At 38.7% G+C, this 26,645-nt stretch overlaps 1 protein-coding gene across 1 annotated transcript in view; it reads right to left on the reverse strand.

Moving 5' to 3' along the window:
* The window catches only part of MAN1A2 (mannosidase alpha class 1A member 2), a 139,048-nt gene that overhangs the window by 71,821 nt on the left and 40,582 nt on the right, over positions 1-26,645 (reverse strand). Inside the window, exons 3-4 of the mRNA XM_054188657.1 lie at positions 20,540-20,636; positions 1,598-1,716 (exon numbers count right to left, since the gene is read on the reverse strand). Of these exons, the coding sequence (XP_054044632.1) occupies positions 1,598-1,716; positions 20,540-20,636 (216 nt within the window). The remainder of the gene's footprint in view (positions 1-1,597; positions 1,717-20,539; positions 20,637-26,645) is intronic.

A 26,645-nucleotide genomic window follows, 5' to 3' on the forward strand; every position in this document is an offset into this window, starting at 1 on the left:
TAATCAAAGAAGAAAAAAAAAAAATCATCCAGGCAGGGGCAAGTACATATCCTAAACCAATACATATCCACGGGTTTGTACTGTTTCAGTACCTAGATCCATACTTAAAAAGATTTCCTCAAATAGCACTGATGATTAGAAGTCTAAAAGTTTGAAATACTCCTGCTTCAGTGAAGTGGGAGTATTGAAATATTTGAAATACTACTACTTTAGTAAAAGATGTATTTTTATTCACATACAGGTGACATAAGATATCAATAACACAAGTGCACAATTCCACCCAATACCTATGGAAGTCGTGAATCACACAAGCAATGGCACAGTGTAGAGTGAAACCAAGGACTTTATTTCCCAGTAAAAGAATCCAAGAGGAACATACTTATGTACTTATTTATTTATAAACTTCAAACCATATAAGGAAATCACTCAAGTCTGATAGATCTAAGACAACTCATTAATGTTCAGAAATGTTTTTTGATACATAGGAATTTGTAATTGAATTTCAGTGGGTCGTGTAAATTTCTTCCACCCAAATCCTAGATTAATTCTGCAAATTTATATTGAGATTGTCTCAGATCAGACAGAAGTTATGGGAGTAATTTAGTTCACCCTCATGATGGTACCATGATATCTCTACAGTCTCTGATACATTTAGGGTCTTCAGTTTTAGACTGAATAATTATCTGGCACTAACTGTAAAAAGCAGAGAGTAGAATTTCGTTGATGTTTGCCACATAGTCAATGTATAAAACAAGAAGAAAAAAAAATCAAATAATTTCTGAAATGTAGGATATAATATATAACATTACAATAGTATATATAGTATAAAAACATCAATAAGCATCTGCTCAATTCTGACTGTATACCTACATTTCATTTTGTGCATTACTAAAGAAAAAAACTTTTTGGAACCATAGTGTAAGTCCAAGGATTGAAATACAAACTCTGTCACAGTGAGAAACACAGTCCCAAAATAAGTAATAAGAGCACTAACGAACAAGGATAAAATAGAGCCATTTCTTCCATTTAATGCTTCCAAACTGCGCACACAAAGAATGCCTAGATGTGAGTTGCTGTATGACCAGCTGGGAAATTCTGATAGATTCAGAACCTGTAGGCAAAGTAAGACAAATCAAGTGGCATTCTTCACGTTAAAACATGGGACATGGGAGAAGAAGAGATTGTATTGTTATGTAATTTATACACCATTGTTTGGGGGGAAATTGTCTTTCACAGCTCAGTTATTTCCAGCTACTATTAGATAGTAAAGCCTCATTTTTCTGCATTCATTCATTTCTGAGGCCCTGTTGGGTCTCACTGACCACACTCCCTTTCTTCCATTATCCAATTATAATTTGTACTTTGAAAACACAATATATACATGTATCTTTGCCTATAATTAAGGTGTGAAAGGGTTGGGGCGGGTTTTTTTTCAAAGTACATAAAGTTACGGAGAAGTTCATTAAAGCTTACATCTGAACTTCTGAAACTTTGAATCCTAAATTTTATAAGTTCCAGCTGAAAGACTTTTTCTGTCTCACCCCAAGAGGAACACTGTGAAAAGGACTAAAGAAATATTAGGGCAAGCTCTACTTACCACACTGAAATCAAGATTTTTGTCAATCCACTCTTGTCCTTCTCTGAATTCATCGTGAAGCCCCATGATATAAAGAGTATCCAATGCATCTACTATAGTAGCACCCATTTGTGAGTTTCCTACATGGAAAAAGAAGGATTTTTATTACAAGTGATTATTTCATTACTTTTCTTAAACATCACAAGCATGAGAAAATAACCCAAGCAGTAGCAAAGCAAAGTTACTACAAAGATGACAGTACAAAGAATAATCAAAATGAGCAAAGAATTAACAGCCACATAAAAGGATGACACTTTTCTTTCAAACCCTCAGTCCTCTGGCACAGTTTGGCTTCTGGGGAGAAAAGAAAACTAAAGATAGAAAAAAATCCTTCTCATCTGCTTTCCTTACTTGAACATGTGCAACTGTACTTTGACACAAAAAAGGACAGAAAGATGTTCGGCTTCAAAAAGCTATTAGGAATTCTAGGACAGAAGTGTTAAAAAAAGCACATGCAAGATAAAGCAATTGGTACTTGCAGTAATGTCTTGCATTTCCCAGCGTATATTGCTGAAACTTTTGAAGTTTTGCAATTATGGAAGCTACCTAGTCACTGAAAGCCCGGAATGATGAGCAGGGATGTCCTGGCTCGGCTTGAGTAATAAAGCCCCAGCCCCAAAACGTTCAGCCTGCAGGGACCCACGCTATGAGGTGCTAATGGATTCCTGAATTGACACCATTTAAAGTGGAGCATTTAGAGCCAAATAAAAATCAATGGCGCTTTACCCTAAAATGCCATTCCCTGGCAAGAGCAGCAGTTTAAGAGTTGACTGATGAGTGACTCATCGGTTTGTAGAGGGAGCCAGGCTGAAGAGGTGGTGAGCCACTGACCACGGTAACCACGTTATAGCCTTGCCCTCCTTCGGCCACCCCAACCTAAGGTGGTGTCCTAAGGCAGAGGTCTTTGTTTCTAGAGGAAAGTAAGAACTACCATGGGTTGGTTTGTTTTCACGGAGTGTATCAGACTTCCTACGCGCTAAGAAAGTAGCTGAATTTCCCTGTTCCTACCAGTATTCTATAGAGCAGTACAATAAACTATGTGATTAGCAATTTAATGGCAGTAGTCTCCTAACAAGTTACGCCAATTTTGTTTTCTTTAACGCGCTTTTTATCCTTAATGGAATTTCTACAGTGTGGCGTTCCTGCTTGGTTGTTTCTATTCATTCATTTCGATTTTTACATGTTTAGAGATTATTTTTTTTTGCCTCAAGCATAACAATACCTGAATGGAGCCATCACCACCACTGTATTTCTTTTACACACCTAAACGACTGATACTTACACACGAGCTAATTCTATTTTCAGAGATTTCTTTCCCCGAATAATATAAACACAACAGCCACTGACAAAGTAATCACCAACTAATTTATTCAAAAACAGCTGTGCATCTATTTTAATTAAGTTAAACTCGGTATGGAAAGCCTTAAGTCAGTGGCATTATATTCATATTCAAGTACAGATGGGGACACACTATCTTTCTTAAGATTAATTAAAAGATATTATATCCTTTGACAAATTGGCCACCAAGCACACCTATAACTCTCAGGAAATGAATTCACCATGGTGTGTAAGTACTGTAAGGTTTAACACCTTCAGCCAAGTGACAAATTCCATTGCTTGTGCTGAAGGGAGGTCCCTTTGAGCAGAGCTAGACCATGGGCTTAACTTCACACCTTTTCATAAGCATAAGGTGACAGTTATCTAATTTATCACTTCAAAACTATGCAAACCAGACATGACACAAGGACTAACTTCAGTATTAGCTGACAAGGTATTTCTGACATTAAATTGGAATGTGTTATACTGCTACGACACTCAAAGAAATTTCTGTGCTTTTATTTAAACCAGATCGATAACATTTAAAAATACACAATACGTTTGAACAAACAGGAACGCATAGCCTTGGGAAACCCTGAAAGCTCCTTTTGTAATAGTTTTAAAAAATAAAAACCTTCTAACTTAAACACAGTGATAACCACATCAGGAAACTCTCATGCTCTATAATTGGCACAGGGTGAGGAGAATGCATTGCATTGGGATGGACTGGTGTACCATCGCTGTGAGTGCACCCCCACCCCACCCCAAAAAAGTTCAGACACCACCATACTATCATCCAGTTTTCTATATCTCAGAAGTACATTCAAGTGTCCACAGGGGAGGTGGAACAGAAACGTGTTGGGCACAAGAATATCTACTTTACAGCCTTGCAGAAAGTCTTCAAAAATACTAATTTAAACAACCTTTTTCATAGTTTTCTGCACAGAACCATAAAAGAAGGGCCGTGGAAATGCAAAAGCCCATGATTATTTTTGCCATTTCACCAACCCATCCAGACAGGGACTGAGAGTGGCAACACTAGTATTGCTGGAACAGCCCTCTCTTCATAATCGACGAAAAGTGTCGATGGTTTCCTAACGCATCCATAGTGATTGAACATTACAACTTCAGCAAATACAGACAGGAAATTTGCTTTCATCCTCAGTGTTAAAAGTGAGCCCTCAACCCCATATATAGAACTCTCGCCTAAACCAGTAGGTCTTCAATAAGGTCTGTCTGACAACCTGCTTCACCCAAGATCCTCCAGCATTGTCTGCAGCCACAGAAATAAATGCAGCCCACAACAAAACACACTTGCACAGCATTTTTTGAATCAATTAAAGGCTCATACTCTTAAGCTTTTGTCTGGGCCACGCTCCAGTAGTTTGTACAAGCCCTCCCTCCTGATGCCTTTTTGCCCCTTTTCTCTCATCCTTTATGTCTTTCTTTCCTAGACCCATGAGCAGTACCCACAAAACACTACTGAGCAAAGCCCCTCCAGCTCACACATTCCTCCTCCCTGAGCAGTGACGCATGCCTGTTTCTGAGACGCAGATCAGTATGGTTATACTTTCTAGACTCCACGTGAGAGCTCAACTATTTCTTACCATGTTCTCCTAAGGATAGCATTTATATCCTAACCCATAATAATACATTCATTTTTCTTCTTTCTTATGAACAAGTAGGGTATTTCAAACAAATTTCGTTTATTTTTCCTTTTTCTTCTTAAACATATGGTAACTAACCCTAACTGCACACCAGCACTTCTTTCTTGAGGAAGACTCAAAAGAACAACCTTTGTTTTTTAAACCTTTTCGCTGAACGCATTTCCAAGAGGTCAAGGGATAACAGTCAATATTTTGCAACAGATTGTCTACCCAGTCTTCTTCCTTTAATGTTAATCAGGCAGCACAAAGCAAGATAATTCCCGCTTCCTGGGCACTGAGGGGGAAGAGTCCAAAATACAGAGTTCATACCCAGAAGTCTTGTGCCTACAAGAACAGAGGGCAGAGCTGGACATAATGCAACACAGAGGACAACAGACATAACACAACACCATGGCTGCCCCATGTTGCAAGACAGCTATTTAAAACAATTTGTTTTTAACAATTGTTTAGACAATTTAAAACCATTTGTGGGCTACACTAGGTTGGACTAGAGATTAAAATTAATTAATTGCTCTCAGTTTCTTTCTTGGAGGACTATGTGGAGGGTACGTTGGGGTTGTTCAGCCTGGAGAAGAGAAGACTCCAGGGAGACTTTATAGCAGCTTTCTAGTACCCAAAGGGTGCTTATAAGAAAGCTGGAGAGGGACTTTTTACAAGGGCATGTTGAGGTAGGACGAGTGGTAATGGCTTCAAACTGGAAGAGGGTTGATTTAGATTAGATATTAGGAAGAAATTTTTCACTATGAGGGTTTTAAGACACTAGAACAGGCTGCCCAGGGGAGCTGTGGAGGCCCCATCCTTGGAAGTGTTCAAGGCTAGGGTTGGATGGGGCTTTGAGCAACCTGGTCTAGCGGGAAGTGTTGCAGGGAGGTTGGAACTAGACGATCTTTGAGGTCCCTTCCAACCCAAACCCATTCTATGATTCTATGTCATTCTTAACTTGTTCCTAAATAACAGCGTCCACTGAATTCTTCTCTATCTGCTGAGGCTCACAGACTAACCACAGCAGGCAATGATGTTGTCGTAGCTGTCTTGCCCCACCTTAAAATGCACTGCACTACCAGCAAGGCAGCAGCTGAAATGTGAAGCAGGAAGAAACAGCAAGTGTCCAAAGATCACACCAGCCTGCGTTAGGGTCACACATGGTGTTATAGGGAACACAGACTACAATGGACAGGCAGCTGTACTTCCCTCTCCTGACACTGATACAAACCATTCAAGCCTAAAGCCACAAAGAGAAATAATTTTCCATTCATAATAGAGTATGTTTTTTTTCCTTTCACAGCCATGCTAAGATCCATAAATTTTGCCTTAAAGGACAATAGGATAGTCTTCCCAGATTTAAACTGCAGAAGGTGTCATTTGAAAAGTAATAAAGTAACTCTAAAGAATGAGATAATAGTTTAGAGGAGCACACACTGCTTACTACCACCTCAACCAGTCTGCTCTATTATTTCTCAGGATACAGAGAGAGCAGCTGCCTCATTGTGGTGAAAAGGGCTATAAAACAATTAAATTATAATAGAAAATAACACTTCTCCTAGCTGAAGGCACTCCTCCCAGGGTCTGCCTCTGTTCAATACAAAGACTCGGTTGGTCATGTTGCATAAGATAATAACTGATTCCAAAAGGGCTCAGTTTTACAAATGTCAGATTAGGAAGTTTCCTTTCCATATAATTATAGTTCTAGTTGATTGAGCTCCAAATTTAATGAAGTTTGCCTAATGAATGCAATGCTCATTCTTCTAAATAAAACAGAACATCCATCATGAGCTAATGAAGAAATTTAGCAGTGAAATAGCTGAACTATTAACAAAATCGTGCACGCTCTCCTTAAGCAAGGCTATTATTCCAAAGGACTGCAAAATAGTAAATCAGATTTATATTTAGGTAGACTTCACTTTCCTGAGATTAGACAAATAATTTCTTCACTTTGTAGCACATAAGTCTAGAGTCTGAAATATCTAGCAAATCGTATGACTAACTGTAAACAGCAGGGACGTTTAAAGAAAAATGGTCTTCCTATCTAAAATTCTTTCAGTATGCCAAAGTGCTAGATGAAGAACTGGTTTATTTATACCATTTTAAAGTCTCACAAGAGACTATCAAAGTATGGGGAGACAGATCGTTGTCATGTGTTCCATGACAAAAGGAATATGAAGAAAATAAATAGCCCGTTTTCATTATACCATAAATACAGAGATTTAGAGAGTCTGATACCAGCTTCAGGGTTGCCTGGTGCATTTATTATGTGGAAACAGAAGAGACTATGAGCAGTGACGTACTAAAAATATGTGAACTAGCACAGATAAATTACAATTAGAGAAGATTCTGAAAATTTGAGACACAGCCACATTATGTAAACAAGAAACAAGATGACAAATTAAAACTCTACACCACCAAACTTAAGTCGTGCACTCCAAGTTGAAAAGTAATCAAATAGGTGCTTCACAGAAACTGATTATTTGGCATGCCACCCATACCTACTCCTTTTTTCAACAGGTACACACCACACACAAATCTCATTTCTCCTGAAAAACACTTCCATGGGGGGCTTTCGTTAGCCCAAGTTGAGGGCTGCACAGGTGGACTATGTCTGGCTGGGATGGAGTTAAATTTCTTCACAGCAGCCTGTACAGCGCTGTGTTCTGGATTTGTGAATAAAAGTCTTGATAACACACCAGAGTTTTGGCTATTCCAGAGCAGTGCTCGCACAGCATCAAGGCACTCTTCCCCCCGCCCAGCCCTCCCCCATAGTGAGTAAGTCGGGGTGGGCAAGAGGCTGGGAGGGGACACAGCCATGACTACTGACCCAAACTGACCCAAGTGATACTCCATACCATATAATGTCACGCTCAACGATAAAAGCTGAGTGTGTGTGTGGGTTAGTCTGGCCGGTAGCCACCCCCTGGGGACCAGCTGGGCTTCAGTCTGCTTGTGGGAGGTGGCAAGTGATTGCCTTTGCATTATTTCTCCCCTCTCACCCCTTTCTTTCGCTTATTGAACTATCTTTATCTCAACCCATGGGTTTTCTTCCTTTTGTGCTTCCTATTCTCTCCCCTGCCTCGCCGGGGAGAGAATTTTCCCTCTTTCCCTTTCACCCTCTGTCTGTGCTCTATCACTCTTGTGTTACAAGTGTGTTGATGTCTTACAACACGCTTGGCATCTATCCAGAGACCAGTTACAGGAGTAACCTGAAGGAAATACAGTCTATTCAAATGGATCATCAAGATGCACACTAGGTCAGAGCAGGGGTGCTACAAAGTCAAGGAAACCAGCCCAGGTGGAAAAATTACCATGAGGCCACTCTGCCTCCAAGGAGAGGGATATACAATAGGCACATGGAACCATTCTTACCCTTCTACCTTATGGAGTGACTGAAAAGCAAATACTTTATTATTAAGCAGAAAAGATAGCAGATCAAAGACCCAGAACAGAAGTGGGATGCTCATCAGTTCCTTTATAATCAAGGTAGGGTTTCAGTATTTCCTAAACCAGGGAAAAGAAACACAGAGCAGTCTAATACAGACTCTTATTCTTGCCTACAAGGACAGCCTGCAGATACTACCACCAGCTATGCTTTGAGGAAAGCTAAAGGAATTGGCAAGACTGCTTGAGGAAAAACAAGCAGTTGGATATAGTAAAAGCATTTGGGCTATTATTGAAGACAACTGCCTCTATATCATACAAATAGCAAGTATCTCTGTGTTAAGACATCCCTGCTATGGAAATAAGTTATTTTGTAATCCAGAAAGCCAACTTCTCTTCTTAAGCACTAGAAAGCTGGAATCTATAGTTAGTTATGTGTAGAGACTAGCGATCTGGATGTAAGGAAATGGCTTTCACTCTCAAAACAGCACAGCCAGTGGGATGATCCTACTGATGGACAAAACCGTAAGATTCACAAGAACCTCATGTGCCAAAAATAGTATTGGTTTCATAGCCACCCACATCCAGGGGTTTTTTTTGTTTTGTTTTTCAGGGCAGAACCTGCTCCTACTGGTGCAGAACATCTTTCATTAGTTGTGTCTTTAATTGAGGGTGAAGGGAGGATCAACTTGCAAAAGGAATCTACGAGGACCAAAGTCTCAAGGGGATAATTTTACTTAATTCCTAAGTTAATTTTCTGCTCTGGCAGATGACCTGAACTTCAGAGCGGTCCCGCACTACTGCCAGAGGAACCCGCCAATTGGGGTGCGCCCAAGCATAGAGCAGATTTTTCCTATTCCTTCACCGTGATCCCAGAAATGAAAGAGGAGATTGTAAAGCCTCCTCAAGGAAGTATACCCTGGCACACTTTGAACCTAGAAGATGAGTTATTTTTCACATAGGCAGGTGTTTTAATCCCTAGCAACGGAGCAAAAATGCCTCCCTGATAAACTCAGCCTGACATTAAACACAGAGTTATTACAGTCTTAAAAAAAATAAATATTCTTGTTATTGATATTCCTGCCTGCCCAACTTCAGAGCAGCTGAAAAATGCAGACTAGGCAAGACTGTACAGATCTAGGGAAAGTACAGCAATTTCTACTGAAAAAAACTGAAAGAATTCAAGTTTTCAGACTGTAGCAACAGGATTTCTTAATGTGTTAGACAATTACAGACATGGTAGAAAAAATGTGTAACATGAAAATTAAAAGCAAACAATTATCAACCCAGTTTTTTGTATCTCTAATGAGGCTCTGGCAATAAAGCTGCCACTACTGAAGCATACCACTTGTAAAATATCTTAATGACTCACAAGGAACAAGATAACGTTTAAGAAAATGAATTAAACTTTTGAACAACAGAATTTAATTCCACTGTGAAAACAAGTGCCTCAAAATTAGTCAATGAAACCATACATTTCATACAAAACTGCAACGTATGATTTCAGCTCAGCCATAAAATACAATGAATAAGCCTTTAAGTACCCATGAAGAAACCAATTGCCTTTAACATTTTAGGCTAATTAAAAAAGCAGAACAAAAACCTAAGCATGTTGATTGCTTAGTTCTGTTAAATTGCTCATAATAGATGACATGAAAAGGAGCGCCTAATCTTTGGTACCAGACAGTATTTTAGCATATAAATAACATTAAATAATAAATTGTAATGCCTGCCTTAATTTTATAAATGAAGTAGCAATGGGAGTGAAGGACTAAAGGTATGCTAGTCTTTGAATCTATTAAAAAGTAGACCTGCAGGTAGATGTTATTAATCAACAAGCTGCTGCTTAAATAGCTATGTCCTTAAGACCCAAATTTAAAAGCTTTGTCTAAGAATTTGAACAACAGTAAACCTTCCTCTTCTCTGCTCTTCACTTGATTGCTTCACTTTGCTCTCCGACTAAATCCTACACAGCCCTTCTGCTTAATTCAAAATTCACACACGCAAGAGTTGAATGCAGTCCCTCTACTACAAAGCCTGAACGTCCTCAAAACTAGATTTGAAAAGGGCTTAGCATATTAATACCAGACTGTTTCGATTTTCTATGTTTCTTTCCAGTCCTCTCCTTTTTTGTTATTTTGTTTTTAAGTGCAAACACAAAACCGAATTACTGTAGATAGGAGGAGGAAAGAGCGGACAGCGTGCAGACCACAATTAAGATTAATACTGGAATTATGATCTGAGTTAGTGGAAGCTTAAGACCTAGTGATAACCAAAAGGCCCAAATGTCAGGAGACAAAGATTAGGATGAGCTTCAGAGTAGGAAAGGAACGAGGGAGAGGAGATGGCATTAAATTGAGTACAAAGGAGAGGACAGCAGCGTATCAGAAGGGAGGCAAGAATAACAGGCAAGAAGTGAATGGTGATGGCAGTCACTACACACATGAAGCAGTCAATCAAAGCAAACGAAAAATACAGATGTGGAGCAACTCCATTTTGAGAAATCAGGAAGTGGAAGACTGAAGGGAAGAGCACCTGCAAATGATGGCTGAGAAGTATGCACAGCCTAAGGACAGGCAGCAATCACTTAAACCCGGCAGCAGGCAAAGCAAGATTAGTACTTAACAGTAAAGAAGAGAGCACGATGTCATCTGGATTTGAGTATGGCTGTGTGACCTGAGTGCAGAAATCTCATGCAGGAAGCAAGCTAAGTACTGATCTTCCAAGACAGCAAAGATAACAGTTTCTTACAGATAAGTGTAAGTTAAACTTCTTTCTTTGCCATCTAGGCAGTCGGAAAATAACTGGGAAAAAAAAAACAAAACACAAAACCCCAGCATACCTCTAACAGCTATCATGTCACCTAAGCTTTTCCACCTTTAGATAATCAAGAGCTCGGGCCATTTCCACACATTTTGGTCCAACCTACATTCCAAATTGTCTTTAAGACAGCTGAAGAGGAACTAATTTCAGTTTGGTAGCCATAGAACTTCATCAGAATGGTGCAAAACTGGAGAGAACAATCTCCAAGAGAAGACAAAGCGTACGAGGCACACGCACCGTGCTGCGCTCGCGTGGCTGAACTGCTTCTGAATTACAGCTGCCTCATACATCTGCTGGCTTCAGATGCCAACAAAGTGCACCTGCACACCACTTGGTACACAGTCCATGTTGTTGTCCTTACCGTATTTAGTTTTAGAGCTCAGTATCCTTGTTTAGTTGTCTTGCCCATTTACTTCATATTTTAACACATTCCAAAATAGACAGCATAGCCTTGATTTCATTCCCTTATTACACCTTCTGTTATTAATTTTATATGCTACGAAACAAGTTTAAATTAAGGAATAGTGTTCCCACAACCTAAATAATTCCCAAATCAAAACAAACAGAAGTGCAAAGATCCCCAACGGGAAACAAGTATATTTTTTTTTTTTTCTTCGGAGCAAACCATCTGGTTTATAAGAGAAAAACAGAATACAATGCTATGAGAGAGAATAAAAATTCTCAATTTGAGCCTGAGCCCTGAACTCTAATGACGTAATCTCTTCATTACCGTTTGATGTAGATATTTACCTCACTATTCTGTAAGGCAGGTTACAGATATAAGGTGTGTTTATCTAATTCCACTTCGCATCTCTGCATTTTTTTTCTTGTAAAAGTAGGTCTTTCAATCTTCTGAATAGTGCCATAGGATTTAACATCATCAGTTCAGAAACATGTAAAAAAAGCCACTGAGAACAACTGACCTAAATGTGTTGTACATGAGCTAACACAAACTGGGTGAGAAGAATTCAGTGGGAATACTGTATTATTAAAAAAAAAGAGAAGACTACAGCTGCTCATGGTGAATCTTCCCTGATATGCAGACACACTTGTGACAGTTGGATGAAATAGCTATAGCATTCAAAAAATATTCTTAGCTAACCACAGTTGTCTTTATCTATGGCATCAGTACTGTAAAACAGTTAAGAGGGAATGTAGAGCCAGATTGCTTCCTGCCTGCACACATTTGCAAGTTTTAGAGAACAACCATACTCTGAATAAACACCACATCTACTGCAGTGAAGCAAAATAGTGTTTACAAAACACTATTTGCCCAATTAGCAGCATCAGAGGGCAGCTTTAAATTAGACAAACTGAGGAAAAGTCAGAGATTTTGTAAGGGGAAGTCTTATCTTAGCATCAATGGTACAGTCTGTAAGAAGTGAACTTGCAGACGGACAGAGAACATATACAGAAGGTGTGCCAGAACATCCCTTAACAAACACTTAAGGGACAACCTGCCACAGGATAAGAGAAAATTGTTCTCGCACAGACGAATAATTGTTTAAAAGATAGGAAATGGGATAGGCATGAACAACCAATTATCACTGTGAGGAGAAACCATGAGTGGGATCCTACAGAGATGAATGCTCAGGCACATGCTTATTTATAGAATCATTTGGAAATATTTATAAATCGTCATATTTATAAATCTATCAGAGATACCGGATGAAGATTTTGAAAAGGAATGCTACTGCAGAAAAGCCATCCTATGGTGAGTTTCTAGACTCCGTAAGGAGCCTAAAAGATGCAAAATACAATTATTAGGAAAGGAACCGTGAACAAAATGAGAACAGAAGTTTTAGTCTTTCTCTCTCAAAAAAAACAAAAAAACAAAAAAACAAAAAAACTTTAAAAGATACAAAGAAAGAAGATAATGTATGGGGTATGAAAAAATGTACGTATGACAAACGACTTAACAGACCAAGGCTCTCCACGACAGACAGGCACACAACTGAGCGCATTTACAGATCTACAAACTCACAAATGGCAAGGAAAAGACAAATAATGGGTTTGTTTTTTTCAATACCAAAACTAGTCACCCAAGACAGCGAACAGACTTCAAAACCACGAAGTTTTCTGCAGAATATGGAAGCAAACTATGGAACCACGCATAACGAGCGGTGCCCACTTGTAATACGCAAACTTAAGAGCACAGGCTTAGACTCAAAAACAAATTGGACAAAATCATAGAAAAATAAACTACAAGTGATTAAGTAAAACTTGCTGCCTCCGACCGCAGAAGCACTAACACTGCACAAACTTTTATAAGCCTAGAGAGTACTCTGAGAATCACTCACTCGATACAGACTTTTCCTGCTTTTACATTTCTTCCCTAGGTACCTGCTGTGAGCAATTTTTGGAGGATGAGTAATGATCACATTTGATCTTCCGTCTGACCTGAAGGAACTTTTCTTGCATTACCAGAACACTGTTCTAATTCCAAATTCTGCCAGCAACTCTCCAGAGTTATGTTCTTTCTTAAAATTTTATCTTTACAAAATTTGCGTTACTGGCAAAAAAATATTTATTCAATATACATATAATATTTAACATTGTCCCACTGTAGTCACTCATTACTGATTTTGCAGAGGACACAGCTGCTGTGTCCTCTGTCCTAATTGTCCTAAGGCCAGTTTAATTTACCTTAAAATCAAACAGAACCTGAAATACAGAGATTGGGCTCAAATTTGTGTCATGAAATTACCTCTCTTTACTAGTTAGCATGAATGGATTTTCTTTTCCCTTTCATTTGTCATAGAAAAAGGCAATGATGGGTAGATTACTTGTGCACATATAGTTAAGATAACAACTACTACTCATCAAATTGGGTTGTTTTTTTTTCATCAAAATAACAAGAAGCCAAGAACATATTTGTTTGCCCATATACCTCATATTCCTTTTTTGTTTTCATTTATCATCCACATGGATTCAGAGGCTGCAAACATACACAGAAAAAGGATGCTGAGCAGAAGTTGTTTCCGCTGTCTATCTCTTCATTAGGGTTTTACAATGAGAAGACACCAGAAGTTTTTAGTCATATTTTGAAAAGCTCATCCCTCAGTCTTTACTTTAGGGTATAAGATTTAGTTTCTTCCCAGTAAAAGAGTTTGTCTCCATAATGTTTAGAAATTTACAGGTTATTTGGTAGCTAAAAAAAAAAAAAAACAGAAAAACAAAATGCCCATGAACTCTGACACCCCTCAATTATGTGAGTTTCTAAAGTAAACAACAACTAATCAGATGACATCAGGTAAATACTGTCAGCGCAACTCAGGCAGACCAATAACTGATACAATGACAGATGTCAAAAATGTCTAATCAACTAATGATTATTTCCCGGTGTAATTTAAAAAAACCAACAAACATCTGTTAAAGCATTTTCTTGTCGTGCTTACAAGAAATATTCCACTTCTTGCTTTCTGGACCACAAACCGGACAAAGAAATCACATTACTCTCCCAAGCTATGCTGTACTTGCCAAAGATATTGGAAAACCAGACTCCTTTGCCTGACTCAGCTCCTTCTCACAACAGCCTCACGCCCTTGCGGTCTGACAAATGTATTTTCTCTGTGGGGCTCAGAAGCATCGCTGCTCCTGCTCTCTGGCAGGATGGAGAAATGCACTGTCAGATCCCCATTGCTTAGCAACACAGAGATCTGCAGCGAGGAGCTTCCCACGCTGCGGCAGTGGGCAGTTGGCAGCTGGCTCAGCAACTTTGTCCCAGACCACTTTGTCCCGGCGGTTTATCTGGTCTATCTGGTAGCAGAAGGCTGAGACGGGCTGCGCAGCAAGCCAGCCAACGGGACACACTCAAGAAGGTGGTAGAAACCAAGTAGTCCATTGGCAAGTTAAAATTCAGCTCACTAAGTGTCCCAACTGAATCCTTGAGTTGTTCCCTTGGACACATCTTGCCCGTTAACCAACATACACCTCAAAATTTCATTCTTCCACATGTATGAAGCAGCAGTATATTACGTTATATGACACTGAAAATGCCAGACAAAAATCCCTCATAAAAGAGACAACAGCTATATTTGGTCATGTGTTAAGAAAGAGATAAAGAGATATTACACTGCATTGCAGCCTTGAGGCTCTACTAGGTAATAAACACAACCACAATGTGACTTCATTGACAATTTTCCCTTCCTCCCAGCATACAGCATCCCAAAACAGAGCCTGCAGACATCACAGATTAAACTGACCATTTGCATGGCATGCGAGATAAGAGAATGGGAGAGGCATGAAAGCAGTACTGGTGCACAAGACAGTTCTAGTGTGACAAAATACAAAGTAGAAGTTTCATCACACGGTTGTGCATGAGAATGGGCATGTCTGTATGCAAGTACCTGCAACTTTAAAGCTCCACATCATTATGCCTTAGAGAAGATCTTTTCACACCTTGAAAACCTATCTAGATATATATCTGTTTATATATGTATACATTATCAGATTATCTTCACATAATGCAACTCAACTCTAGACAGAACATGTCCAAACACAAGGTTTAGAAATAAACTGTTCGTGGTATAGGATGTTTGCAATTTTACAAGTTTTCCTATCATTATTTTGTCATGTACTTATCGTCTGACAAACTGCACATCTTCATTTTATTCTTTGATAGTTAACATTACCAAAAAATCCCAAACACAACACAAATTTCAGAGCCCTCATTTCAGAAAGCATCAAGTAAGATGACAGCTCATGATTTCTGCTTTTGAGGACTATGTTCTGAGTTGTGCAAGGATTGTGATTTTTTTTTTTTTTAATCCTTACAGTCATTCTGGTTCTCAAATAAATGCTGTTTTAGGAAAGTAAAGATCGAAGACTGATACAAACCCACTAGTACAAACTGCTCAATTTAACTCACAATAAAGTGTCCTCAAAGCTTGTGCTACAGTAATTAGTTCATAAGATACTGAAGTAAAAGATGCTACAAATACACATAGTTTAAAACTCTGAAGCATATCTGCACTGAGTAATGTTAATGGCGTTCCCCTAGGGGTCACCTAACAAATGCAGGGACAAATCATCTTTAAAGATCATGTTTCAGATGGTTACTCTGATCCTCCAGAGCAAAGCAAATAGGATTTCATTACAGCAAGAGACCCCGACAACACCATCAACTACTCTGGTTTTAGTTAAACCCAGAAAACCTTCTGAAGTAAGACTCGAGTGCTTGTCACGCTTGCTCATTATCTTACACGCATCGTTTTCCATCAGCCGTTTCTCTTCACCCTTTGTGTTCTAATGAGAACTTGACCCAGATACCACACAACCCCACCTCTGCAATAATGCCCCGTGGCCGTCATCAAATTATTCCAGCAATTTAAGCAGCCTAACAAAAAAGTTAGCTTTTTTTAGCTTAGCTGCTACAGCCACCAGCAAAGCTGCAAACAAAAATTTAAACTGGAAAGACAAGTAACACCTCTCTGCTATACCTTCTCCTTGACTTTTATACTTCATTTTATCTTATAGGGTACGAATACATAACAAATAGCAAATCTTGAGATTACCAGCCCTTTCAAAAACAGGCAGCTTTCACAAAAATAGGAGCAAGTTATCACCCTGTTTCACCAACACAGAAGCTATAATGGTTTGTTTCATATGTTATCTAAACGTAATTATCTTTAAAAGCCCACCAATTCCCAGTCTTTCTTTCCCAAAGCAGCACCATATTACTAATGCTGTGCCCCAGCTGTTGAAGAGTGTTGAAGCTGTTGAAGATTTTAACTACCGGTGGACTACACAGTTTGATAGGCGACACTTTTAGCAGGTTCTGCTTTACAATTTACAGTCACCAGGTCAGACATCTCAAAAAGACTGCCAAGAGTTTGTAGTTGCAGGTCAACTGACGCAACCCCAGCAGGTTTTGTTATAAAAGAAACTAATAAATGGGGCAGGCCACAAATGTTGTTGCTGGCATGCTTCAGCGAGGCACAGGACATCTTGCTTTAAAGTTTATCACCTTTCCTTATTTTTTTAATGACTTAAAACTAAGATTTATAAGAGCAGAGCAGGCCACTTCCTCTCTCCTCCTCTGACCCCAGCCTGAACCCTACTAGATCTTGTGATACTGGGAACACTGATGTTCCCCTTGGCACAGATATAGATATACATTGCTTCAGAGGGAAAGGGCAGTCCAACAGGGAAGATTAATGCCTTATTTGCCTTCTAAATTGAATCATGTTTACCTCACTTGAGCGTTATCAATAAACCTGATTTCCTGGAGATTCATGCAAAGGGTTGCAGTGTCAACCAGCGATACCATCTCCTTGCTGAATCTCACAGACGTACTATGAATTGAAATGGAAGTACAACAGACCACAGTAATGGCAGAAAATGGTTTGGGTCACATCATCTTTGAGATGAATAACAAAAACAGGTTTTGCTGAGCAGCTTTTTATTCAAAATAGCATCAGATCTCAAAAAGAATTACGTAATGCTTCTATAAAAGCAAATACCACTGGGAATGATGTCATTATGGGTAATAGAGATTGGTAAAGTACCAGCAATAACAATACAGCCTAGGCAGCCCTTGGTACAAGGACCAATTCCAACCCCCCCACCTTCCCATCAACCACCCACTAAATCAACAATAGCTGATTCTATTTTAGATTTGGTATGTACCAAAACCGATGTATTTCAGAAAAGTTTGTCATATGAAATAGCCTTGAACAGAGCAATCGTAACATGATATGGCTAAAAATGAAATGTCACAAACAGCACCTGGATTTTAAAATGACAAACACTTAGGGAATCAACTGATAGAGGTGGCTGGAATAACAGAATCAGAAACTTGAATGTGGAGGAAGCCTGCAATTTCTTTCAGACAGCAATGCCAAAACTCCAAAGACTAAGCATTCCAAGGGTGGGGGGAAGTAAAAGTCCTCCAGACTCATTAGGAGACATGTTAGAAGTAAGCAGAGGAGGAATGAAAAGAAAAGACTAGAGTAAAACTATAATTCAAAATTGCTTCAAAATATTGTGTCACTGACATTAAAAACAAATGTTTTCCTGCCATATAAAGAAAAAACATCACTTCCTAGAGAGTCTGGGTTACAAACCAAGGCTGGTCTAAAATTATACTTGGCAAATTAGGCAACAAAATTGCATGTAAATTCAACAGCGAAGACTACATGATCATACAGGTGAACATTTTCACAAATATTCCCATTTTCAGACCCAACTTCATCAGCTGGAAAAAATAAAAAGGAAAGCCATGAATTAGAGATAACATACAACTAAATGACAGGGAGCTTCAGAAGATATTTTTCTAGTAGAAATTAAAGCAGTTTCCAATGTACAAGGTAAAGAGAAATTATCTAAGAATACTACACAATATTCTCTGGGAATCTAAGAAATGTCCTTCTGTCGGTCACAGCAGAAGCCTACTACTCTGGTCTTCAGCTTCACACTCTCTTCCTTGCACTGTACTCAGTGCTGGCTGCATCTTAAGACCCCTCCATTTCACTCTTTAAACTCCTCATTCAGTCCAGATACGTTTTTTCTCCCGAGCATACTAACTTGCTCATCTTCCCCCCCTCCCCAGACAACTCCACCTGACCCAGTCATTTCCTTTATAAAGGAATATAAAGTAGTGAAACACATATCAGCCTTCACACTATGCTGAAGTGTAAGAAACCAGGTTCCAGTGCACGACCAAAAGCCATCAATGTCAGGCTCCAAGGGGTTTGCTTGCAGTAAAGGTGAACAGTCCTTATTGCAGACAGGGATTGTACAGAAGCTGAAATTATTCTCCTATGGATTTAAGTAGGCTCCTATGCACTACGGTTTTGGGGAGAAGGGGGTTATTTGTGGTCAGTATTTTGTTTTTTCTTGTTTCCTTTTAAGTTTTGCAAAAAATTTAACTTGGAGTCTCTCCTTCCATTGCTGGGAGCAGGGGAAAGGAGCAGCATGCCTAGTTAAAGTTCTCTTCCCTTCTTCATGACCAGCACTTATTTAAGGTTGATGTTCATTGTGCAAATAAGTTTGATAAAAAGAAAACAACTGTCTGGATATAAAGAAAATCACTTTATTTGGTAAGATATAAGAATTGTTTCAAGATAAAATTTAAGGAGATTGGGGGAAGGGACAGCACAAAAAAATAAAAATCCCTTTAAGCATAATAGTTTTGAAACAAGTCCTTTGACTCTTCTTTTGGAATGAATTTCCTCTGGGAGTTTACTTTTTCCCTACGAATGAAAACAAAAAGCTAACCAAGTTTTGATTTAAGCCAAAATAATTTACTCTGGGTTCAGGCACTAAACACAGAAAACCAACTACACAATCCTAATCTGTATTTCTATCATCCATGAGAAAGAAATTCAAGGTTTAAAACAAGATAAATAAAATAAATATGAATTAGGAGAACCAACCTCACACAAAGTCATTAGCCAATTGCCTTATAATAAAAGCCAATAAAATTGATTTAAAGCGAACTATTATACGCAATACTAACATGCTTGAGGTATACACAGTATATACGCACTCATTCTTTATGTAAAAAGTGGTTATGATAAATTTATACCTACGTCAGATAGCAGAGAGTGGATGAACATAGCATGAAACCCCGAACACAATTCACAAAAACCCACCCAGTCCTAGAGCAACTCTTTCATGCGTTTCAAAACAAATGCATGAACTTCGTGGTCCAGTCATCTTAAGTGCTGCGCATTCTGGACCAATCCAGGTTTAACCTTAGTCATGAACATCAAGGTTATGTGTTGTGCTATACCACAGGATGAATCTTGAGAACCTCCAGGGTTCAGTCCTTAACAGTTATAACCGGGTTTTTTTAAACCCTCAGTCCTACAGAAGTGGGGATAAAACAGAGATTCTTTCCTGGTTGGTGTGCCAATAAAACGCTTGCCACTTTCAGATCATTATTCTACTCATTCTATCCCAGTGCATTTACGCCAAAGAAGCAGTACTGCTGCGGATCATTGACATTTTAAGGAAGAAAAGCCATCTATCTGATCACATGCATGCAACACAAGGTTATTCAATTTCTTGATCTTTACCTTCCTCATGTTTCATACTATTCTAAATGTCATTTGTTACACTCGTATTCACACTCCATTGCTCAAATATTTTCAGTCCATCCCTTGAATTTCTTCAAAACTTGTCCCTGCCCTAGAACTCCTGTATATTGCATGTTTTTTTTTTTTTTCTTTCATTCCAGTCTACAGGTCCAGGACACACAAGTCACACATCAAGTAACAGTGTCACTTTCGCCTTATCCAGATCTTTTTTTAGAAGCTACTTTAAATTTCGTGTGGTACTAGCAGTTTTTTGGCATCTTGCACCTGCATTTTGTCTTGTATCACATTCTCATGGAATTAAACACAAAGATCTAGACAAGATGAGATTGTTTCTTCTAAAAACAAATTTATATTCATTGCATCTCAAAAATATCACCGATGCACTGTAAATTTTATTTTTTTATATACATACGTACACAATGTAACAGTGCACATAGACACAGCTTAGCTTTTGCAACAATAACAACATATTACTCTCCCCAAAAGACAGTTTAGTAAAGTAATTCATTGAAGTACCACTGAAATAATCAATACACTTCTGTCATCCACACTTCAAAAGATTTATATTAAAACAGAATTTGCTAGGAAGTTTGGGCAGACTTTCAAGGAGGATAGCATGGACAGAAATATTAAAAAAAAAAAAAAACAAGAAAAAAGAAAACAGACCAGAAAATATAGCCTACCAAATATGTTGGTGGAATGTCCTTTCCGGGCAATTGGTTTGAGCTCATTATGTCCCCATCCATATTGCCTATAATTGTCCCAGGCATGCTTCATCATCTAAGAGATGGAAAAAATAGGATTTGATTATATTATAAAAATACTTTGTACGAATACAATATTTTACTCCGTATTTGAGACTTTATCTTCCACAGTCATCCCAGCATACTTATAATTACTTTGCCACTATTTCTATCTGTTACAGAAATCAAATTATACAGCATGAATAAATTTGGGAACAACTTCAAGTCTATTTGACTTGAGCTATAGAGCCTAATGCTCTGCATTATGTTGTTGTCTTGTTTTATCTTTTTTTTTCCTTAAATATACGCACAGACATTTAAGAATTTAAGCATAAAGAATGCATTTAAACAAGGAATTGGTGAAAAATACTGGCTAATGTCTAAGACACTACCCAAAAGAAAAAAAAATATCTACTAGTATCTGAAGCATAAGAGGGATTTATTTACACTGGTACATCCAAGAATGACTAAACAATTTTGCAAAAGGGATAATAAATTTGTTAGCAACACCTACTTGACCAAGATATACTGTCACACAGCCTCTACCGAAAGAAATGCCAAACACTTTGCTCTTTAGAAAGTACAAAGAACAAAGCAGTATATAAAATTATTAATATCTGCTCCACAAAACATTCTCAACTTTTTAATATGTTTCCACCACCTACTGTAGCAAACTACACCTAAAAAACAAAAGGTCTTGCTGACCCACAAGTATTAGTTGGCATCATCCACTAAGCACTGCTTTTACGGATTTGCTAATTTGCTTAAATACCTTTCTTGTTTGCATACAGCAGAAATTCAACTGTGACAAAATTGCAAAGCAATTGCAATTTAAAATCGAATATTATTAGTTACCTAAACAGATCATATCAAAGCAAGTAATAGGAAGGAATCGGAATCCAAAAGACATCGCTCGAGACACAAGAACAGTTAGGAACAAATCTGTTCTAAAACAACCGCCATGCAGCTGTATCCACAACACTATACCTATTTTATTTTCCTATTATGTCTTAGAAATCCACTAGTGTCAGAAATGCTAAGAGGAGAAACTATGCTAGTGTAACTAACAGACTAATACGAACTCTTTAAGAAACTGATTAGATCAGCACAAATAAGGTTTTGACTATGATTTACAAGACTGTAGGTTTCTTATTTTAATCAGAGAGTCACCATACTCATAAAACAGGAGTAAACAAGCAGATGCTGCCTAAAAGCTAAGACGCAGCCAGCTGCCTTACCAGCACTACCTCACACAGAAGCAGCTCTCTTCTTTTACTGAGCTCAGGATTTAGTGGAACTCACATCCAGTAATCCCAAATCTTTCAAACTGCATGTAAACTGCCTGCTGAGACATGCAAAACAAAGTCTCTGCCTTCCTGCAACCATCAAGAGATCCTTGTCCAACCTACACGGCTGTAATTCCTTTGAACATAATCTCCCTCCAAACTTCCCATGGCTCAGTTAACTCATGCCCAGACAATAAATTTGAACCACAGCAAAGGTATACGCACAGGCCCAGAAGCTGGGAAGCACTCCTAGGTTAAACTGACACCGACCTCGGTACAGATGTCCCTCTCAAGATGCCAGAGGTCCCACTCCTACTGCTTGTCATTTAAAGTCAGCTCACAGGTGGCTTTTGCTATTTGCACTAAAAGATTCTGACACCTGATTAGGCAATAATACTGTATAGTCTCTTTTAGTGTCATCAACCTGTAATTAAGAAAATGAGGATGCAAATATTACACTAAAAGAGCAGAGATAAGCCATTTCATTAGCATTCAAAAATTCCTTAGTGTTTACAAAGCACTTACCAAATTGACCAATTAATAGCTATTAGAACCTCAAGATGACTCAGGTAAAGTGATCCTCTCTTGACAGGTAAGAAAACTACAGCATGACAAATGCAATAAAAGCCTGATCACCGGCAGTATAGAAGTTCCTCTGAGACCTCTTACTAACGTTATCCAGAATCAACCTACAAATTTTTATATAAAATTATTCATTAACTTAAGATCACAGAATTGAGAATCACAGCATCGTTCAGGCAGAAAGGGACCTCAGGATGTCTCTAGTTCAACCTCCTGCTCAAAGCAGGATCAGTGATGGCATCAGACTGGGCTACTTAAGGTTTTACCCAGTCAGGGTGGACTTAAGGCTTCCTCCAGTCAGAATGGGGCTAGCAAGGCCTCCGTGAAGTGTCCTGCTACAACTCCAGTCCACCTTTAAATCCTAAAAACTCTACCTGGCAAAACACAGACCTATAGTTTTAGAAGGCACTCGAGGATGAAACTAAAGACCTACTGACCAGAGAGCTCTATGTGAGTTTGATAACAAATGGATGTCTAAACAACAAGGTGACCAAGATGTGGCAGACCTAACCAACCTGCTTCCGTGTAAGGGAAACTGGGCTTCTGAGACCTTTGAATTCAAGTATATAAAATCACAGAATCTTTTAGTTTGGGAAAAGACCTTTAAGATTAAGTCAAACTGTAAACGTAGTGCTGCTAAGTCCACCACTAAACCGTGTCCCCAAGCGCCACATCTACACATAAGTGGATGCATCAATTAAGTATTTCATGAAGGAGAATCAAATGACCGTTGACATTTTAGCTTTGTAAAAAAATCTCAGAGTGTAGGCAAATACCATTATAGATCAGAAACTAGCTAATCCTAAAAGAAGAACAACTCATTTCCTCACAGCAGAATGTTAATTGTGGAATTTTTCACTGTCCCAATTTGCTATGCTTCTGGGGGGAAGGTACAGATGTTGTTACAGACTATTTAGTTCTGAGGAAAGCCAAGAAAGCTACAGAAATTACAAAGGGCTAAAACAGAATACATCACAAAATAAGATGCTCCTACATCCATAACATCATAAGGTAAAATTTATTCTAAGATAAAATTTCAGTAAGAGAAACCGTAAAGGAGTCAGTTTCACCAGATTCATGAATTAATGCAGAAGTAACTTAAGAAAACACTACTGAGAGCGGGAACTCTGTCGATCACAAAAGACTAGGACACAGCTGACTGCATTATCTAGGGTTCTGATATAGGAAATCATATTTTGAGGAGACTAAGCTACTTCTGTAAATACAAATGCGTGTCTGTCCTGTCCCCTCTGCCTCCCCCAAACAGCGTGCAAAGAATATGGCGATTTCCCGTGAATCTTTCGACTTTATTACGCTAACTAGTCAACTGATTATTTCCAGATGAACGCTGAACATTACTCTCATACACAGCTCATTACTCTCCTCTACCACAAAGTGAGCAAGCTTCATGATATCATGATAGCAGATAACTGCACATTACATGCAAGTGAGAAACCCCACAGCTCGTGTATACAATATTATATTTTGTAAGGAAATATGCCAAGAGATCTTATAACAACATGGAGATTTCTGTTACTGCCAGAACTGGTAGCACGATACACTACAGATACAACATCTATACTACTGGGAGCAGTTGTGCACTCCGAAGCTTTTGAGACAGGAGAAGACAGATGCCCTCTGCCAGCTGAAAATTTAGGAGAGGATGTCACTTTAGCTCAGGAAGTACAAGCAATGTGAACTCCTGATCTGAAAAAACAATATTGTCTCTACAGTTATGCCAGATAGCATTTGCATAGTAAAAGTTGGAAATGCTGAAGAATAGCTGCAGGTATAGATAGGCTTTTATTAAAAAGAAAAAAACCCCGAACTCGCATTTAAGAGGAGAGGGAAGTTTCAGACACTGACCCAAACGTCAGCACTAATGATAATAGGAAGAAAGCAAAAATACTTGCAAACCCGCACCTGAGACTACCCCTCCCACCCCCTCAAAAAACCCACAACAGAAGCATCTTAAGCTCAGGCAGAGTGAAAATAACAAGCTGGTTCAGGCATGGATCAATAATTGCAAAAAAGGAGAGGAGGAGATTTCCATAGCTGAAATTTCCATACCTGATAGCAGTTTGCCAAAGTTAAGTGCTTGGAGCCTGATGGCATATCATTTAAAGATCTTGCTATCTGTCCACCACAGAACAAATTGTTTTAGTGATGGAATTTTTACTGACAATATTAATGCCAGATTTTCCTTTTGAAGGCAAAATCATTCATAGGCGATAGGTCCACTGAGTATCAGTCTCAACCGCGTTTATGGTATGGGATGTACCATACACAAGAGCCAGCAAGATGCTGTTGCACATACAGCTTGCTAATTCTACAAAAAGATGAATCTGGACTCTGCTGCAAGAGAGCCAGAATGCCAAGCAGCAGTGCAGGTCTCAAATGAAATTGCTTTTGTAGGTAACACCGTTATCTAGATGTGTTTACTGACTTTAGAACATGTTCATGGGATCTGATCCTCTGTAGTCACTGGGAAATCAGGTTTTTGTAAAGACAGTGGTAAAAGGGCAGACCCCTAGCAAACAGAAAATAAGAGTTCCTGAGAAATAAGCAAAAGAAACAAATGATGAGCAAATTGTGATATTTATTGGTTGGGCACAGAAATGAGAAACCTATCGTCTTCTTGCCATTCATCAGGAATGTGCATAATAACAGGTTCTGCTTTCAAAGGAACCTATTCTGGTTAAGGGTACGATTTCAAGAGATTTATACAAACCACCTTCAAATTCTGTTTTAAAAATAACCAAGAACTTGCTAGACAAGATTACTGCTCAATTGGCAGATTAAAAATTAATATCCACTTTCCTACTGTCTGTGCAGAGAACACTTTCTGGAGGTTAAACTAAAGAATGATCTTTTCCTTTTATAGGTACTCAGATTTTTGAAAAAACTCAGAAAACTCATACAGATTATTTTATTCTTCTGGGAGCTACAAATCCCCACTTAAAGAGAAATTATTTCATGCACCAGTCTATGCCTCTGTATTTCTGAACACTGCCATTGAAAAAGTCTGTTTGGAACACATTGTTAACACATACAGAAAGTTGGGTTTTCTTCTATTACTAATGAATCCAGTAACAAATCCACTACTAAAACAAAACTAAAATGTTTATCAAATGTTTGCAAAATGGGAAGCTTGTCCATTTTGTTGGCATGAAATATTGGAAGCCTAAGACGCCTGATGGAACTAAGGGGAAAATATTTCAGACTGGTGAGAACTGGAACAATAAGTGTAAAGGGCCTAAACCTGGAGAGCTTACAGCAGTGAACTGACTGCTCAAATTTGTACAAGAATGCCAAATGCTTTTTTTTTTTTCTTTTCTTGCAAGATGATGCATAGGTATTTTTGACTTCGTGCATCCTCACGGTTTCAAGAGAAACTGATAGTCACAGGTTTGACTGGTCCTGTAGTGTCCAGAAAACTAGAACCTCCTAGATCATTTTTGTAAACAATCAAGACTGCTCATCAGCCAGCAGAAAGCAGTTCCTTTCTTCCAGCTTTGCCTCCTTCCAGTCTTGCCTTTTCGGGCATCAATCTAATAATCTTCATCAGCTTATCCCTGCACCTCTGCCAGTTTTACTGTACCCTTTTTGAAGCTGAGAGACTAGAACTGCATAAAGTGTACTAGATGCAGAGGCGCCTTAGCTCCACACACTACCATAAGAACCTTGCCTGTTCTGTTCTCTTTTCCTAAAATACTGAATATTTGCCTTTTGTCTGCAATTGAGCACTACAGTCACATTTCCAAGGAACTATTGTAATCACAGGCTCTCATTCTCAAGCAGTAACAAGTCACCTCACAGCTTTTCACATTAAGTGTGAAGTTGGAATTTCTATCCCCCTTCCAGTCCCAATATGCATCATCTTACATTTAGCTAAGAAATAAAAGGGGAGGTAATCATTCAGTCCCATAAGATTCTTCTACAATTCTTCAGTCTGGCCTCAGTTTTCTACTCCAAATCACCGTGTTGGCAGCAAAGTTGATCATACCACTATTCATCCGTTTTCCAATTCTAAATAATTTATTTGTATAATTCAGAACATGGATCCCCAGCACACGTCCTCTATGGCCTCCAGCACCATTTATTTGTAGTCTACGTTTTGTGCCTTCTAACCAATTTCTCCAGGCAAAGAGAGATAGACTCCTCCATCCCATGGCTGC

This window comes from Rissa tridactyla, chromosome 1 (assembly GCF_028500815.1).
Source record: "Rissa tridactyla isolate bRisTri1 chromosome 1, bRisTri1.patW.cur.20221130, whole genome shotgun sequence".
Taxonomy (NCBI): Eukaryota; Metazoa; Chordata; class Aves; order Charadriiformes; family Laridae; genus Rissa; species Rissa tridactyla.